At 35.6% G+C, this 18,665-nt stretch overlaps 1 protein-coding gene across 1 annotated transcript in view; it reads right to left on the reverse strand.

Moving 5' to 3' along the window:
- Positions 1–11,634: 11,634 nt before the first annotated feature.
- SLC2A13 (solute carrier family 2 member 13) overlaps positions 11,635–18,665 on the reverse strand; it is a 293,233-nt gene continuing 286,202 nt past the window's right edge. Inside the window, exon 10 of the mRNA XM_090275514.1 lies at positions 11,635–12,006. Coding sequence (XP_090131640.1) covers positions 11,780–12,006 — 227 coding nt within the window. The 3' untranslated portion in view covers positions 11,635–11,779. The remainder of the gene's footprint in view (positions 12,007–18,665) is intronic.

The following is an 18,665-nucleotide window of genomic DNA, read 5'->3' on the forward strand; positions in this document are numbered from 1 at the left end:
CTAAGGAGAAAGCAGAACTAGAAAATTAAGTAGATTTCAAAGCAGTGTTGATGGTGCCACCTGGCTTCTCCTAGCTGCTTGTAGTAAAGTGCAATATAAGCATGTTAAGTGAAAGAATTAACTATATTTGTCCAGAGGGAACCCTCCCCCCTCAAAAAAGCAGAATTATCTTCTGGAGGGTGGGCCCCTTGTAGTACAGGTTTCTCCTGCTAGGTGAGTGTTCTAGGAACCCATCTGTATCAGTGTCCCAGCTGGCGTTGTTGTGAGAGGCTGAGTTCAGCTCCCAGTGAATTCTTTTTTGAGGACTCAACCCGTTTGCCCATTTTATGATGGGTGCTTTATAAGAGTACCTGCCTAAACTACACCGAGTGTTCAGCAGTTTTTGACAAAAAACGGCATGATCCTTGTACCCCACTCACCCTATTCACCTGATTTTGCCTTGAACTTTTTTTTTGTCTTCCCCTAATGAAGGAACTCCTCAAAGGGAAATGTTTTTGCCTATGTGGAAGAGGTACTGGTTACTCCGGAGTTACAGTCTAACTCGATTATCTAAATGCCCCTTTTGTAATTTGTAAATATGTTACTACTGTCAACTCCCTTCTCTCATTTTCCCTTTGGTGATGACTATCTTTCCCCCTTCAGGATGTCCCTTAAGACCCTCTAATTACATTTGCCCTTTGTTACTAATGATTTTCTACTGGTTTGGGAGTCACTATGTCCTTATTTCTTACAGTCTGAAGAGTCTCATACATACTCGGATGAGATTCTGGACTTTGAATCTATGCCTGATGCCATAATAGGTGAGAATTTTGCAGAGGTAGGGTTGTGTTGGGAAGTGGTGTATTTTCCACGCAAAAGGAATATGAATAATTTGAAGCCAGAGGGTATGTTTGCAATTTGTTTGACTTTCCTTCCGCAAAAAGGGGAGTCTAATTGCTCTTCCTTTGATACAGGTGAACCTTAGTGACTGACATCTAACAAAGAGAATGAGGTGGAAGTGATGTTGCATGACTTCTGGGCTCTGTTATAAGAAAATGATATATTCTTTTCTCTTTCCCTCTTTCACGACACATGCCTTTGTTGCCCTGAGCTGCCATTTAAGAAGTCTGGCTATCATAGCCTCCGAGCTGGAGAGACTATGTGGAAAGACAACAGAGAGTTGGAGAAAGATTCCCAAGGAACCCCAACTTTCCCAGCCCCAGCCTTTTGGGTTTTCTCAGGCCAGGCACCAGGTGTGTAAGGGGACCAGCCCCCTGCTTTCCGTAATCCCCAGCCCGAGATGTATAGAAATAAGCTGTTCCTGCTACCCCTGCTGGATTGAGTATTTATGATCAAAATATGTTGTTTCAAGCCACTTAACAATTTTGAGGTGATTTGTTACACAGCATTAGATAACTGGAACAGTTCATGCTTATGTGTCTTATTGTTCATTGTTACGTTTATTATTCAGAGCCAGAACTTTTTTTGTACTGTTTTAAAATGTATATGGTCTAAAATAGTGCTTTTCACACAATAGGCACTCAGTAAACTCAGGGGGCACTATTAAATGAATTGAAGCACCACCCAGACTTCAGGTATCTGGCTCTTTTAAAGCAGCCTCATTCTCAAAATAACAGTTGGATCATTTCACATTTCCCCTTTGAACCTGTTCTTGCTGCTTTGTTTAACATAGTTACTTGCAGATTGTGGCTCTAGTTTATAACTGGTATTGCTTTCACTTCCTCTTGACCGAGACTTGGTAACTATTATATTGAGCTATAAGTAAGTTTTATAGGTCGAGAGCCACCTATTCCTTGGAATTGTACCTAGTAGATAGTAAACAATCAGTAATGATTTGTTGATCAACCTTAACTGTGTGAAAGACATAAGAATAACTTAAAGAGATTCCCTCTTTTAATCCTCACATTAGGGTTACTATCTCCACTGTATGGATAAGGAAATTGATGTTTAATTTGGTAAAGCGACTTTCCTTAGGTCAATAGTGGAGATAGGATGCAAGTCAAAGATCTGATTCCAAAGCCTCTGCTCTTGATGACTGTACTTTACATTGTTTTGATATTAACACAGGTTTCTGGTAGTTGACCTTGATCTTATCCATTGAGTTAACCCACACCCTTTATTTGATTTGCTACTGCTTCTTCAGACGTGATGCCTTGTTTCCTGCTGCTTTGTGCTTGCTACATTCTTTCTTCTGAGTCATGTTTGGGGATTTATGGAGAGAATCTACCATTAAGATGTAATTATGTACATGAAATTCAGAACTAAGAAGACCTAATTCAGTTACACAAAAAATAGCAGTGCATTGTCTTCATGAAAATATATGAAATATAATAAAAGTGGAGCCATTGAATTGTTTCTATACTTAAAAAAATTAAGACCTGTAAGAATGAATGGAGAAGACTAATGTCAATTCTGATGTTAGATCTTACCGTTTTAGAATTAGACATTTTTAATAATATTTTTTTTTAATTACAGTTGACATACAATATTATATTAGGTTCCAGTGACTTACAAACTGACCACTCTGATAAATCTAGTGTCCATCAAATACCATACGTAGTTATTATAATATCACGAGTATGTTCCCTGTGCTGTACTTTAGTTACATCCTTATGACAATTCTGTAACTGCCAATTTGTGCTTTATCTCTTTACCTTTTTCACCTATCCCCCAACCCTCCTCCCATCTGGCAACCGTCAAAATGTCCTCTGTATCTATGAGTCTGTTTCTGGTCTGCTTCTTCATTTATTTTTTTAGATTCCACATATAAACGAAATCATCTGGCATTTGTCTCTGTCTGACTTATTTCACTCAGCACAAGACCCTCGAGGCCCATGCATGTTCCCACAGATGACAAGATTTTATGTATTTATTTTTTTGTGGCTGCATCATGCATATTTCATTGTATATATGCACCACTTCTTCATTCATCTGTTGATGGACATTCTGGTTGCTTGCACATCTCGGCTATTGTAAATAATGCTGCAGTGAACAAATATATGGGTGTGTATGTCTTTTTGATTTAGTATTTTGGGTTTCATTGAATAAATGCCCAGAAGTGGAGTTGCTGGCTCCTTTTTCTCTTGTTATAGGCTTTGTTTTTAGAGTTTATTTGGTCTGGTATGAGTATTGCTATACCAGATTTTTGCTTGTTTCCATTTTTAGGAAATATCTTTTCCCATCCCTTTACTTTCAGTCTCTGTGTCTTTCACTATGAAGCTAGTCTCTTGTAGACACCATACATAAGGGCCTTGTTTTGTTATCCATTCAGGTAGAGGCAGTAATAAAATTTTCCATATAAAGCTCATTGTAAAAAAGAAACAATGAAGTGTAGTGGTTAAAAATGACTTTGGCACAAAATGACCTCGCTCTTTTTCGCTTAAAATCACGGAACCTATTGACAACATTAAGTGAGGACTTACTGTATAAACTACCTGGCATATAATGAGTGTGAGTTGTTATTTTATAAATAAAATGCAGAAATAGAATAATTTATTATAAAGCAAATTCCATCTTTTCTATCCTAATATTTAATTACATTTCTTATTACGTTTTCCCCTCTTTTAACAGGACTCATAAGAAACAAACCAAATTTGTCATCCTGATATGTTTAATAAACTTGAATTTATGTATTGTAAGGAATTTGCTTCTTGATTAAAACACTTTGCTATACAAAAAGGTTCATTTACAAAGCATACTTGTTGATATTGGCCTAGTGCCATGGTGTCATTTTTTCCAGCCCAGGAAAAGCTTCTATTGTTCCTTGTGGGCCACATGAGTGCCTATGACACCTGCTTCCATTCATTCTTCAAACATTTATTGAGCACATACTATATATGCTATTTACTTTATGAGGTGCTGGAGAGTTGGTAGGAAATAATGCAAGTTCCTTGCTCTCATGTACTATATATTCTAGTGGTAGAAACAGACAAGAAATAAAAATAATTTTCAAATAGTGATGAATACAAGGAAGAATATAAAACAAAGTTACATGATGTATTGGGCAGGAAGGACACAATTAAAATACATAGTCAATGCAGGCTCTCAGAGGAGATGATTTTGAGCTGATACCAGAATGACAGACAGGAAACAGACACACAAATAAGAGGTGACAAGCATTCCAGGCACAGATAACACCATGTGCAAAGCCCGTGGGGTGGAAGTGACTTAGCTTTATGAATCCCTGAGTAACCTGTGTATGAATCTACTCAATCAGTTTATGTATAATTCCCTAGGTGAGTTCACTTTTTGAGAAAACATGATGCTAATTTCCTTTGCAAAGTGGCAATTTCAAAATTCGAATGCAGTGTTTCCCACACTATCATGTGCTTAAGAATCACCTAGAGTTTAAATTATAGTTTCCTGACCTAAAACATTTGAACTGGGGGAAACAGTAGAATAGTGGTAACCAGAGCCTGGGGTTGGGGCAAATGGGGGGATGTTGTTTAATGGCACACATTGGAGCTATTATAGATAAATAAGTCCTGGAGATCTGGTGCACACCTCAACAAGTAGAGACAACAGTACTATGTTTTCAACTTGAAAGTTAAGAGCCCATCTTAATTGTTTCCACCACAAAAAAAGAAATAATTAAGGGATGTGATATAGGTGTTAGCTAAAGCTAATGTGTGTGTGTATATATATATACACACACACATATATACATATATCAAATCAGTAAATTGTATACCTTAAACTTACACAATTTATATGTCAATTACATTTCCAGATTTGCATTTGTAACAAACTCATGGGTGATGCCTGTGCTACGAGGACACTTGGAGAACTAGTGCTCTAACAAATCTGTTTTAAAAAATTTAATGGGGTGATATGGGTTTGTAAAATTATATAGGTTTCAAGTGTACAATTCTATAATACATCATCTGTATATTGCATTGTTTACCACCCAGTGTTAAATCTCCTTCCATTTACCATGTATTTGACCCTCTTTACTACCTCCCCAATAATCCCTCTCCTCTGGTAACCACCGTACTATACTGTTATCTGTGTCTTTGAAGTTTGTGTGTGTGTGTAGCATCCATTTTCTAAAAGTAAAGCGAGTATATATATATTTTTATGTAAAACATTTAGTCTATCTAGTGATATCTGAAATTAAGTTTTGTGTGTAATGGAAAAGTACAGGAAATATTACAGGTAAAAAGTGCCATCAGTGTTTCATATTGAATTCATAGCATCTATAGGAATATGGATTTAATTTCAATATAACCAAGTAGTGACGGGTTAATGCTAGTTTTCATTTGGAGGGGATTTCAAAAATTATTTTCTGAAGGTTGAAAGGAATTTAAATAAGTGAGAAATCCTCTAAAATTATTTTTGTTTCTTGACAGAGAGGTCACATGAATAGAAATTGCATATTAAATGCTATTAATCTAGAAGACTATGAGAATGTCTTAGCAACAGTGCCATTCAGGAAGATGTTCATGGAAGAGATGGAAAGAGAAGGACATCAGGCCAGTCAGCCAGATCAGCTCCAACTATCTGGTCAGCGAGGAGCTTGGCTGCTGAAGTCACACAGCGTGTGTGACATGTGTCAAGGCAGCCCATGTGTGCCTGTCTGTAGCAGTTGCTCCCAGGAAAGGACTTTATAAGCACAATACCTGTGCTTTGGACATCATCACCTTAGCAGCGTCAGGCATAGCATATGGATACTGATACTAAGAGCCAACAGCACTTACTGCATGTCACTGCTTTAAGTACTTTACATAGTTAACTGATGTAACCCCCACAACACATACATGATAGTAACAACACCTCCATTTTATAGACAAAAAGCGAGGCGAAGAGTAACTCAGTGTAGTTTAGTTTACCAGGCAGCAAGTTGAAAACTGGGATTCAAACCCAGACAATGTGCCTTCAGTCTGATCTCTTGAACATTGTACCATAAACTGCTTCATATTTGAAAAAGAATCCCAGATCAAAGGTTTTCAGGATTTGTGCCTATAGTCTGGTTTAAAATGAGATATGTGATTCCCTTCTGCACACTCTTCCAGTTATAATACAGGAAAATTCCAGTGTCTCTGTTTTTGTAATCTTCCTGCCTGGATTTGACAAGACATTCCAGATGAGGACTGAGAGGGAGACCGCTGAAGTAGGCATTGCAGAGAGAAGTTTCGTACCACTTCCTAGCGTGTGATTGTGGGCAAGGCACCAAAATAAGTTTCAGTATTGATAAAAGGACGACGTTTACCCCACAAGATCAGACAATTAAATGAGGACTTTTCTGACCACTGATTCAGACATGTACTGCACTATTCAGTTGTCCAGGTAAGTGGACACTTTAAGCATAATTTATGGGATTTTCAAGAATCCTGAGTTAAGTTGCAACTCCCTGTGAGCCCTTGGATGACAGTGGATCTAATGTCTTCAAAAGATCTGCCTGGGCTGTTTCTGTAGCTGGCTCAGGATGGCACACCCAAACTGTGGAGGTAAGTAGAGTAGCTACCAGATCAAATAATATAATGCTTACTAATAAAAGTTACAGTTGGGGCCGAATGGTGGTAGAGAGCAGTGGAGTTCCAAAAGGACTGTCAGCTGGTCATCCAGCAGGTATTTGTTCTCATTTACAAAGCAACAACCAAAACTAATTTTTGTCAACCTCACAGAATGGTTCATGTTAACATCTAGTTCTGACAAAAACCAGAAATAAATTTCAAGGGTCCTAAGCACTTCATTTAAAAGTTCTACATTTACTCTTAGAGTAATTTCTTGGAACAATTTTTAGGTATTATAAAATACTTTTTAAAGATGAGTTTACCCATGAGCAAAAATAGGTAAAATAACGTTAAAATGAGTAGGACTGCATGAATACTTCTTTCTAGATATTTTTACTATGTAACGTAGAGCCTAAAATCTAAGAGAATTAGAGAAAAGTACAAAAGTACAGGGAAGATAAATGAGTAATGAATTGTCTTAACTTTTATTTGATTATTTTCATTTACAGTTCTGGCACTGACACATTTTTTTTAAAAAAAGACTTTAATTTTATGCAAAGATTGAACTTCAATAAAATAACTTAAAAAACATTTACATATACATCACTAAATCTCCATAAAATATACAATACTTTTGATACAACTATATGCTAGAATTAAATGACTTTGAAGGAAATGATACATATTCATAATTTTTAAAGAGATACCCCATATGTCACATGTAGGAATAAATATTTATATTGGATTTGCCAAGATGTGACTATTAAACACTGTATAACATGCACTCAGAAATTAAAATATACACTTTGAAAACGTATTTTAAAAGCATAAAACTTTTGATTTAATCTAGAATACATTTGAGCTTCTAAATAGAAATTTGAACATTATAAATAAAAGATATTATAACATCAAGTGAAATACAGTCCAAAAGCTGCTAGGAACCAGTCTGGATATGTATAATATAAATTTCTACTTTGGCTAGAGTTAAATTTCATCTTTTTAAATGTTTAAATGAGATGGAATGATATTTGAATATTGTGCTAAAATTTAAAACCTTACAAAATATTGGCTTTTTAAGTACTTGTATGCTGAATTTCTTTTTCTCATTTATATTGACATGATAAAATCAAACACATGAACTTAACTGTCTAAAATAAAAATCTGAATATTACTGCTAAATGAAGATAGGTCTTTAACATTCCATAGACCAAATGACTCAAATGCAACAGACTTATACATACAAAGTAAAGATTTATAGGAATTATATTGTTTACACTCACAAGCAAATTAGGATAAAATTCTTTCATGTACTTCTGAACACCATTAACACTCTTATGAAATATCTCTGTGATTATTATTGGTACACAAAAATTTCCTTCTCTAAGAGGCAATATATAAGAAAGTGGATAGCAGGTAGCTGTTTGGCATTTTTAAATGATTGCTATTTCTAGAAAACAGCAGCAATATTGCCCACCCAGAATGGAATGTACTGACCACTGTTACACTGCTAAAACCTGAATCACTTCATCAATTAGCTTAACTGTACTGTACATGAGGCTAAGAAAATTAATAGAAAGTGACAGAAAACAGGACATTAAAATTAATCCACAGAACCATTTTGACTCTTTCTATAGGCAGCACTTATGCATGAGCTGTAAATTTTATCCACAATTTAATACACTTTGCTATAAAGCATATATTAAGAATTCTCTGCTTCTGGTCCGGTATGTCATTTTTGTATTTGTTGTTAGAGAAAAGGTTTGAAATTGATAATTGAAAACTTGTCACAACTGTCAGTTATTGGACGGTAAGTATAATTTGAGATTTTATAAGTAGAAGATTAAAAAATATGATTATAACACTCACTAGTTTATTGTTTTTAATTACTGTGCCAATTAAATGAAATCAAAACAATCTTTCCAGTCCCTGCACTGTATTACAGTATTTCTGAACTATATTAGTATCATTAGATTGTAAGTTTTTCTTAGATAACATATGGATAGCATTTTCTTCAATATCTTCCCCCAGGATTTATGGATTATTATAATGCACCTCAATTTGACTTTCTGAGGAAAGAGAAATAATATTTTTCCTGTTCATTCTGTCTCTGGATGAGTGACTTTGAAATTAAGTAAATAATTTCTAAATTCTTGCTTTGCTTTAACGGAGTTTTCATTTTAGAGTGAATAACTTAAAAACATATTTTGTTCAGTGGTAAAATAAAGTTATGAGAAAGCAGTTGATAGCATTATTCTCATAGCATTTTCTGTCAGTGAACTAACTACTGCATATGATTGGGAACAAAATTTCAACCCTTTTAAATCTAGTTTTAATTTAGATCTCTTACATATACATTAAACATCATGTGTCTGGCAATTATTGATTAAAGTGCAACAACCAAAATTATTAGGAATGTTTATACTGAAGAAAAATATTAATACCAAATTCTTATCTGAAACCACCATTAGACTTACATGTTCAGATGAAGATGAAAAGTTATATTCTCAAGTACAGATCTCATCAGCCATCCAGGTAATAAGCCTTAATATGGGATACAGCTTTCTTCATTATATTTTCCTATAACTAAATATATGTTTATTGAATTTGTAGCATGTTTAGAAATCTATAGTTTCAGTTAAAAGCATGATGCTTAATGTGTTTTAATATGGTAGGTTAAATCATACCATATGTAAATTGTCCTTCCTACCAAATATGTATTTGATGATAAATGGAATGTTTTCAAGTTGATAGTGGTAGCTAAAGATGCTGAGAACTTAAAAGGTGCATAATATTAAAAAACCTTCAAAATTCAAACATTAAATTTTTAATATACTATAAATATTCACCAAATCTAAAAATAAAACCCTAATTGTATAAGGTTCCTTTTCAAGTAGTTTTTAAAAAATTATAAATAATCTTATACTATGCCTCTCTATACTTCAAAGATATGGAATATTATCTTTATCATTATATAAATAACATAAGAGTCCTTTAAAGAAGGGTTGAAGAGAATAGAGGAGAACTGTGGCTAATTTTCCCTGTTATTATGTGCATTTATGGATATAAAGTTGAAAACACCACTTGCTTATGTCAGGGAGAACGGGCCAAGTTCTGCTTCACAAAAAAATAAAAGTCGAGTTTCTCCTTTAATAAAGTTACTGTGCATTCAGTCCAGCTGAGTTAACGCTATGTATATAATAAGGAGAACTGAGGCAATTATTTTGGCTAAATCAGAAAAATTCTTAAAGTAGTTTATTGATCTAAATACTTTTTCTCCCTGTCATATTTTGATTTTAACACACACAGCTCCTTTTCCACTTCATCTGTGTAAAATGATACACAGATTTTAAAAATCAATAGAATAATACTTTTCTTTATAAAATCACATCTGCTTTTATAGGACAAACTAATATTAATATCTCTTTAGGACAAATTAATATTAATATCTCCTTAGAAATCAATCGTCAAAGTAACTAACTCAAAGGAAAAAGAAAATCTGTTAAAATTTTTTATTATTTGCGACGCAAAGGGAGGAATTTTTTTAGTCCAGTAAAGTGACTGTTATAGCACATATCATACTCTTGGTGACTTAGAGAATGAACTTCCTTGGCTATAGTCTCAGCTTTGACATTGTGATATGAACAATCAAGACTTAAAGAGAATTTAAAAACATCTTAGAGACTGGCAGAAACACAGTGAATTTAGAGATAGCCACCTTCTCACTCCTAAGTGTACCGTATTAGATGTTTAGAGTCATGTTAAAATGCATCAAACTTATGTATTCCTACCTGTCCACACAGAAGAATCTTTCATAATTTCACTGGGACTAGTAAGTAATTTTGTACATACTATATAGTTCTTTAATATAAGAGTAAAAATTAGAGTTCACTGATGAAGGAACATACAAACCAAATAAATACTTTGAAAAGACATTATAGAAATGCAGAACGTCAACATTTCTTAAAGATGTGTGTTACGTGAGAACCACTGTTCTGTTCCACTAGAAAAATCCCAATTTTTAGACAAGAAGGAAAAAAATTCAAGCTAAGCATGAGTAAAAGGAAACACCCATGGAGAAATTTATGTATTTTTTTGGCAGGGGGAGTAAACTTTCAGGGAAACAGAATGGATGTGTAAATTAAAAACAAGTTTATGGTCTCAGAGTATTTAAAAAAAGACAAGTACTATTAAGTAAAAAATGAAACTTAGGAAGATTAATAAAAAGTTAAAATAAGTTAAAAAAATAAGTCCTACTATTTAATTAAATAAATATCAATAATAGCAGGATTTTTTGTCACTGATTTTCTTCCTTTTTTGTTTTAGAAATTATTTAAATAGAAGAAAGGGGAAAGTAGTCTGATATCAGCTATTTATATAACACAAACAAAGGCACATTTAAATAGTAGGCCTGAAGAGTTGATTAGCAAAGGCGTGGTGAGCATCAGGTGATTTTGGCATGGACAAAAACTGACCCTGAAACACAGTTGAAGATCTAGTGCTATTATTTATAGTTACATACCTAAGTGACTAACTCAATTAGGGATCCATAAAAATCTTTTCTCTTACTTTCTAGCAATAAAATATACTTATCAAAACTTGCTAGCTTATCTGTGCAAATGTACACTTACCACTGATGCAAAAAAATATGTATGAAAATATACCCTAAAAGACCTGCTTTTCATAATGTTCAAAAGATTCTGTGCAGAGTCAGTTTCTGAAGAACTCTCAAGATTGGAATTGGAGAGAGAAACCAAAATGTGGAATTCAAAGGAGATAAGACAGCTGTGCCCTTGTAGGAGGCACTTTTTAATTTGCTGAAAGCTTAATGGAATTTACTTCCTAACAGCTGATCACAGATATGATACCTGTCCTTAGAAAATTTTAGGGCCAATAGGCCATGTTTTGATAGACAACAATTCTTGATCCATATCCTAGAATCCTTTATATCATACATATATGATTCAGTAAGATTAGCACTGACTTAATTGCCACTAATAATTATATATGGCCGTAGGATAAATGGATACCACTGAAGTCACTGGATACAATGTTCATTTTAGACTATCTCAGAAAGGAATAACACAATTTGTTCAACGATTCTTATTTTAAAAGCTCTGTAAATTTTTTTTTTTTTTTACATTTTTGCTTATGAAAAAAAATGTCAACATGGTTGTATCTTTCTCCTAATCAAAGATTCTAAAATATGAAGTCATTCAAAACTAGTTTGTGGAAAGAATCAGAGTAAAAGCAGGGCAGTGTGAGGTCACCAATTGCTGCTCTTTTCTCCCAAGTTTTTAAAAATAACTACAGATATCAGCAGTTGAAAATTATTCCACATCAGAAGCATCGTTGTCAGAAAGATGGTAGTTACTCCCTTTTACCCGAATATATTCAATGTATCTCCCTTCATCAGAATCTGAAGCGCCACATGTGCATAGCCTGTTGTCAAAGAGTGATTCAATTTCCTCCAACTTTTTCCCTTTGGTCTCAGGAAGACAGCCATAGATGAAAAGGAGTCCCACAGCAGCAAATCCAGCATAGAGGAAGAAGGCTCCTGCAATGGAAAACAATATACAGTTAAGTCCTCATTTAATGCCATCAATAGGTTCTTGGAACTGAGATAAAATGACTAGTGGTTGATTCTGGAACAATGTGGGGGTTAGGAGCCCCTACTCCCTGTGCAGATAATTTTTGTCTCCCCCAAAACTTCACCAATAGTCTAGTGTTGACCAGAAGCTTTACTGTTAACATAGCTGATTAACACATACTTTATATGTTGTATGTATCATACACTATAGCTTTACATTAAGTAAGCTAGAGAAAAGAGGATATTAAGAAAATTATGAGACAATACATTTACAGTACTGTATGTATTTATTGAAAAAAAACCTGTGTATAAGTGGAACTGTGCAGTTCAAATTGTGTTGTTCAAGGGTTAACTGTATAACAAAACCAATTTCACCACAGCCTAATTGATATAAATAAGAGTTACTGTATTTTTTGCACCATAAGACACACTTTTTTTCCCCCGAAGTGGGGGGAAAATGTCTGTGTGTCTTATGGAGCAAATATTACATCACAAATCATGATGTGTATTACCTGACCTGTCGCAGTGGCAACAGCTGTTAGAAGAGGAAGCAGCGGGCCCATGTGAAACCCCTGGGGACGCTTAAATGTCCCACTTTACTGCTGAATCTCAGGGCATCCAGTGAGTATGAAGATAGTGAAGAAAGTGATATCAGTGATTGTGAGCAATGAGCTTCATAAATTCTCACACTAGCAATGATGAGAACTCAATGATGAGTTCTTGTGGTTCCCAGAAAACTAGGAGAGTACTTGAACCTTAAAGTCTCTCTTCATTTTTTAATGACAGTGATGATGGTTCTTAATACCACAGTTGACTGCTGTTCACTTTACATGGTTGAAATATTATTCTGTTACTTTTTAAAAAATATTTTAGCACACCATTTGGTTCACAATATTTTTTTTTCTTGTTTTCCTCTAAACCTAGGTGCGTCTTATGGTCAGGTGCGTCTTATGGTCAGGTGCATCTTATAGTGCAAAAAATACGGTAAGTTCCTCTGGCATTTCATCAATGTTATAACAAAACAATGTTGAAGGTAATAGTTATTCAAGACCCTGCGGTGTGTGTGTGAGATTATATGCTTAGATTGGAAAGAATACTTGATTTTGACTTTTCTTTCTGGTCAATCATGCGTAACTGTGGTCTGAAATGAAACCAAAAAGTTACTGCCAGCCTGGTTACTTGTATTTGTTCTAGCCCTGTGAATATAATGCAATTTAGTTTTCTCAAGTCATGTAATGCCAAACTCAAGAAGAACGAAAGAGCAGGCTCATATATAACTTCTCTTTTTAAGTCTTCCCTCCCTTTCCTGGCTAGAGAGAACTGTTTCTTTCCTGTGTGCTTTCATAGCGCTTTGCTGAGGTCCCCTATCGGAATAACCAGGAAGTATCATAATTATGTGCATGTCAGTTTTGTTTGCTAGACTGGCGATATGCTGAGGGAGAAATCTCATTCTCATTTACCTTGTATTTCCACAATAACATAAAATGATGGCATTGCTGATTTCATGAGTGAATGGAGTACATGGCAACTCTATCCTTCCAGTCTCTCATGCCCAAAATCTGGGAGTCAACCTTGACTTTCTCCTTAGTCTTCCCTCCAACATCCAATCTGTTAGGAAATCATGTTGGATCTACTTTCAAATATAATTTGAGAGATGACACTTCTTACTGTTGGTTGGACTGGCACCACCCTTCCTCATCTGAACTATTGCAATAGCCTCCTAACTAGTATCCTTGTTCCTGCTCTTAGATCACTATAGGCTACTGTTTGGGTTCATAGCACTTGTCAGTATCTGACATAAAGCTTATTTTCTTTTATTAAAATTTTTTTCTGGTTTAAAAGTTTTTTTTTATATTCCACTTCAGTTGACTATATTAGTTTCAAGTATACAACATAGTGATTAAACATTTATACAACTTATGATCAACCATCAACCCATTAAGTCTAGTACATTACTGGCACCATATATAGTTATGACAATATTATTGACTATGTTCTCTGTGCTGTACTTTACATTTCCATGACTATTTTTATAACTACCAATTTGTACTTCTTGATCCCTTCACTTTTTTTACCCATCCATCCACCTCCCTCCTGTCTGGGAGTCTGCTTCTGTTTTGTTTGTTCATTTATTTTGTTTTTTACATTCCACATAGAAGTGAAATCATATGTCATTTTTCTTTTTCTGTCTACATTTCAATTAGCATAATCACTTCTAGGTCCAACCATGCTGCTATATTTTTTATGGCTAAGTAATATTCCATTTCATGGCTACTGTAAATAATGCTGCAGTGAAGTGGCCATAAGGCAGTTCTATTTTAATTTTCTTTTTGAAGAACCCACATACTGTTTTCCACAGTGGTAGCACTAATTCCCAATTCTACCAGCAGTTTTTGAGGGTTCTCTTTTATCCACATCCTCACCAACACGTGGTTGTTTGCTTTATGATAGCCATTCTGAAAGGTGTGAGGTGATAGCCCATTGTCGTTTTCATTTGAAATCCCTGATTCATGATGTTGAGCATCTTTTCATGTCTTTTATGCCACCTGAATGTCCTTTTTGGAGAAATGTCTATTCAAGTCCTCTGCCTATTTTTTAATGGTCTTGTTTCTTTTTTTTGGTATGAGTTCCAAATATATTTTGGATATTAACCCATGTACAATGTATTACTGGCAAATATCTTTGCCGATTCACTTTGTTGGTTTCCTATATTGTGCAAAACCTTTTTAGTTTGAGGTAGTTCCACTTGTTTGTTTTTTCTTTTATCTTGCCTGAGGACACATATAAAAGATATTGCTAAGAGCAATGCTAGAGAGTTTACTGCTTATGTTTTCTTTTAGGAATTCTAGTTTTGGTTCATATATTTAAATCTTTAATCCATTTGAGTTTATTTTTGTAAGAATATGATCCAGTTTCCTCTTCTTCCATAGATGTCCAGTTTTCCCAATGCCATTTATTAAAAACTGTCTTTATCCCATTGTATATTGTTGCCTGCTTTGTCATAGACTAATTAACCCATGAGTTTTTTTCTAGGTTTTCTATTTTGTTCAATTGATCTATGTGTCTTTTTATGCCAGTACCATGATGGTTTGATTACGGTAGCCTTGTAATATAGTTTGATATCAAGCAGTTTGGTACCTCCAGCATTGTTCTTCTTTCTCAAGATTACTTTGGCTATTTGGGGCCTCTTGTGGTCCATATACATTTTAGGGTTATTTGTTCTAGCTCTGGGAAAAATGCCATTGGCATTTTGATAAGGATTGCATTAAATGTGTAAATTGGGTAGCATGAACATTTTAATGATGTTAAGTCTTCCTATCCACGAGCATGGTTTATCTTTCCATTTATTTTTGTCCTCTTCAGTTTTTTTAGTCAGTGTCTTACAGTTTTCAGAGTACAGGGCTTTGACCGCCTTCGTTAAATTTATTCTTAGGTATTTTATTCTTTTTGATGCAATTGTAAATGGGATTGTTATTTTTTCCTTCTGTTTATTCATTATTAGTGTATAGAAAAACTGTAAGACATTGAAGAGGACACAAATAAAAAGAAGGCTATACTGTGCTCATGGACCAGAAGGATTAACTTCGTTAAAACGACCATATGACCCAAAGCAATCTACAGATTCAATGCAATTTTTATCAAATACCAATGATAATCATCTCATAACTAGAATAAATAATCCTGAAATTTACATGGAACCACAAAAGACCATAAATAACCAAAGCAATCCTGAAAAAGAATAACAAAACTGGAAGTAGAACATTCCCTGATTTCAAACTATACTACAAAGCTATAATAAAACAGATGGTACTGACATAAAAACAGACACATAAATCAATGGAACAGAACAGTGAAGCCAGAAATAAACCCTCTCTTTTATGGTAAACTAATTTATAACAAATTATATAAGTATATAGGAATGATAATCTCTTCAACAAGTGACCTTGGGAAAACTTGACAGATAACACGTAAAAAATTTAATCTAGATCTCTCTCTTAAACCATATACAAAAATAAACTCAAAATGGGTTAAAGATGTAAACTTAAGGCTGCAAACCATAAAACTACTAGAAGAAAACATAAGTAGTAAATTATTTGATACTATTCTGAGTAATACCTTTTTGAATATGTGCCTTTGAGGAAAGGAAACAACAAAAACAAACAATGGGACTTCTGGCCAAGATGGAGGCGTAGACAGACATGCTGTGTCTCCCTCCACAACTAAGAAGGAATACAACTACCTCAAAACTAGAGACATCCAGAAGTTCCAGAAATCAAGCTGCATGGAAGTCCAGCAAACAAATATATAAAGAAGAAATGCTCATCCAGACAGGTAGGAGGGGCAGAGCTGGGGTGGAGAGGATGTGGTGTGGTGGCGGCAGCAGCAGGCTGGTGGAAAGCACAGTTACACATTTTAAAAAGTCAGGAGGGACACCTGGGGAGCGTTCCCAGCTCCTCACCAGACCTCGCAGCTCACGGTCCCAGCGGTGGAGAAAATCAAGCCTCATTGCTTCTGACTGTGCAAACCAGTGGGGGTTGGTGTGGAGGGAGAAACTGCTGGTCTCTCAGCAAAGTCCGTTTGTTTTCCCCACAGTCCTAGAACATCCACAGACCCACCCACTCTGGGAATGACAGTCAGGGCAACAGCTAGAGAGGCACCAGTTCCCATGTAGCAGTGGGAGAAGTGCCTGGAAAAGGGGCAAGTGCTGAGCAGGTGGCACTGTTCCCTCTCGGACCCCTCCTCCACATACAGCACCACAATGTGGTGAAACGGGTCACCCTGTACTGATGAATACCAAGGCTCTGCCCCTTAGAAGGTAACAGGAGAGACAGCTCTACCTAAGACACAGAGGCAAACAAACACAGGAGCCTGTCAAGGTGAGGAGACAGAGAAGTATGGCCCCAAAGAGGGAACGGACCAAGGTTCCAGTGGGAGAACTAAGCGACGAGAAGGTAGCCAACCTAACAGATGCAGAATTCCAAACACTGGTGATAAAGATGCTCACAGGCTTGACAGATATGCTTGAGTATGGCAGACGCATAAGGGAAGAAGTAAAGGCTATGCTAAGGGAAACAAAGGAAAATCCACACAAAACCAATGGTGAAGGGAATGAAACCGGGGTTCAAATCAATGATTTGGAACATAAGGAAAAAAAATCAACAAACAGTCAACCACCACAGAATGAGGAAACAAGAACTGAAAAAAATGAGGAGAGCCTTAGGAATCTCTCGGACAACTTTAAACGTGCCAACATCTGAATCACAGGCATGCCAGGAGAAGAGGAAGAGCAAGAAATTGAAAACTTAGCTGAAAAAATAATGGAGGAAAACTTACCAAATTTGGTGAAGGAAATAGACATACAAGTCCAGGAAGCACAGAGAGTCCCAAACAAGCTAGACCCAAAGAGGACCACACCAAGGCACATCATAATCAAAATGCCAAAGGTTAAAGATAAAGAGAGAATATTAAAAGCAGCAAGAGAAAAGCAGAGTTACCTATAAAGGGGTGCCTATAAGACTATCAGCTGACTTATCAAAAGAAACTTTGCAGGCAAGAAGGGACTGGCAAGCAGTATTCAAGGTGATGAAAAGCAAGGACCTATAACCAAGATTACTCTCTCCAGCAAAGCTATCATTTGGAATGGAAGGGCAGATGAAGTGCTTCCCAGACAAGGTAAAGCTAAAGGAGTACATCATCACCGGCCATTATTATATGAAATGTCAAAGGGACCTACTTAAGAAAAAGAAGATCAAAATTATGAACATTAAAATGACAACAAACTCACAACTAACAACTGAATCTAAAACATAAAAACAAAATCTGACTGAGCAAACCAGAACAGGAACAGAATTATAGGTATGGGGATCATTTGGAGGGTTATCAGCTGGGAGGGGGAAGGGGCAGAAGTGGGGATTAAGAAGCCTAATCGGTTGGTACAAAATAGGGGGAAGTTAAGAATAATATAGGAAAGAGTGAAGCCAAAGAACTTATATGCACGACCCATGGACATGAACTGAAGGGGGTGGGATTGCTCGAGGGAAGGGGGGTACTGGGCAGAGGGGAGCAAAGGGGAAAAAAAATTGGAACTACTGTAACAACCTGATCAATAAAATATACTTCAAACAAAAAACAAACAAAAAGCAAACAATGGGACTTCTACAAATTGCATGTGCATAGCAAAGGAAACCATCAACAAAACAAAAAGACAACATACTGAATGGGAGAATATATTTGCAAATGATATATCCAATAAGTAGTCGCTATCCAAAAAATATGAGAAACTCATATGATACAATAACAAAGAAAAAACAATCCGATCAATAAATGGACAGAGCCCATGAGACTACATTTCTTTAAAGAAGACATACAGGTGGCCAATAGACATATGAAAAGATGCTCAATGTCACTAGTTCTCAGGGAAATGCAAATCAAAACTACAATGAAATACCACCTCATACTAGTCAAAATGGCTATTATCGAAAAGTGAACAAATAACATGTGTTGGCAGGGATGTGGAGAAAAGGGAACCTTTGTGCATTGTTCATAGGACTGCAGGTTGGTGCAGCTACTGCGGAAAACAGGATGGAGGTGCCTCGAAAAACTAAAAGTTAGATATACCATATGAC

The sequence above is a fragment of the Furipterus horrens genome, unplaced genomic scaffold, assembly GCF_987537825.1.
Source record: "Furipterus horrens unplaced genomic scaffold, mFurHor1.1.pri manual_scaffold_4, whole genome shotgun sequence".
Lineage (NCBI taxonomy): Eukaryota > Metazoa > Chordata > Mammalia > Chiroptera > Furipteridae > Furipterus > Furipterus horrens.